Source organism: Penaeus monodon, chromosome 29, assembly GCF_015228065.2.
Source record: "Penaeus monodon isolate SGIC_2016 chromosome 29, NSTDA_Pmon_1, whole genome shotgun sequence".
NCBI lineage: Eukaryota > Metazoa > Arthropoda > Malacostraca > Decapoda > Penaeidae > Penaeus > Penaeus monodon.
In genome coordinates, this window is record NC_051414.1 from 35,783,149 (window position 1) to 35,783,454 (window position 306).

The 306-nt window shown below is 43.1% G+C and overlaps 1 protein-coding gene across 1 annotated transcript in view; it reads right to left on the reverse strand.

Moving 5' to 3' along the window:
• LOC119592213 (cuticle protein CP1499-like) overlaps positions 1–52 on the reverse strand; it is a 1,165-nt gene extending 1,113 nt beyond the window's left edge. Inside the window, exon 1 of the mRNA XM_037941043.1 lies at positions 41–52. Coding sequence (XP_037796971.1) covers positions 41–52 — 12 coding nt within the window. The remainder of the gene's footprint in view (positions 1–40) is intronic.
• Between the last annotated feature and the right edge of the window lie 254 nt (positions 53–306).

A 306-nucleotide genomic window follows, 5' to 3' on the forward strand; every position in this document is an offset into this window, starting at 1 on the left:
CCCAAATTCTTAGTATCATGAATAAGCACACGTTATTTACCAGCGTTCTCATGATAACTTGCTCTGACCAAGACCTGCACTGTGATAAAGCATGGCAGTTGCTCCTTTATATACAGCGATTAGAATGTCAGACTGAGTTCATGACGAAGATATTGTGTCCACCTTTTCAAGCGTGTCACAGCTTGGCCACTCACCTGTCCCACTTAATCAGTAACCTTTTTGTGTCTTTTACGACTTTTTGTCTTAGTTCAGAGGTTCCCCAAAACGCTAAGGAATGTGCTGTGGGTACGCGGCTCATTCCTAATG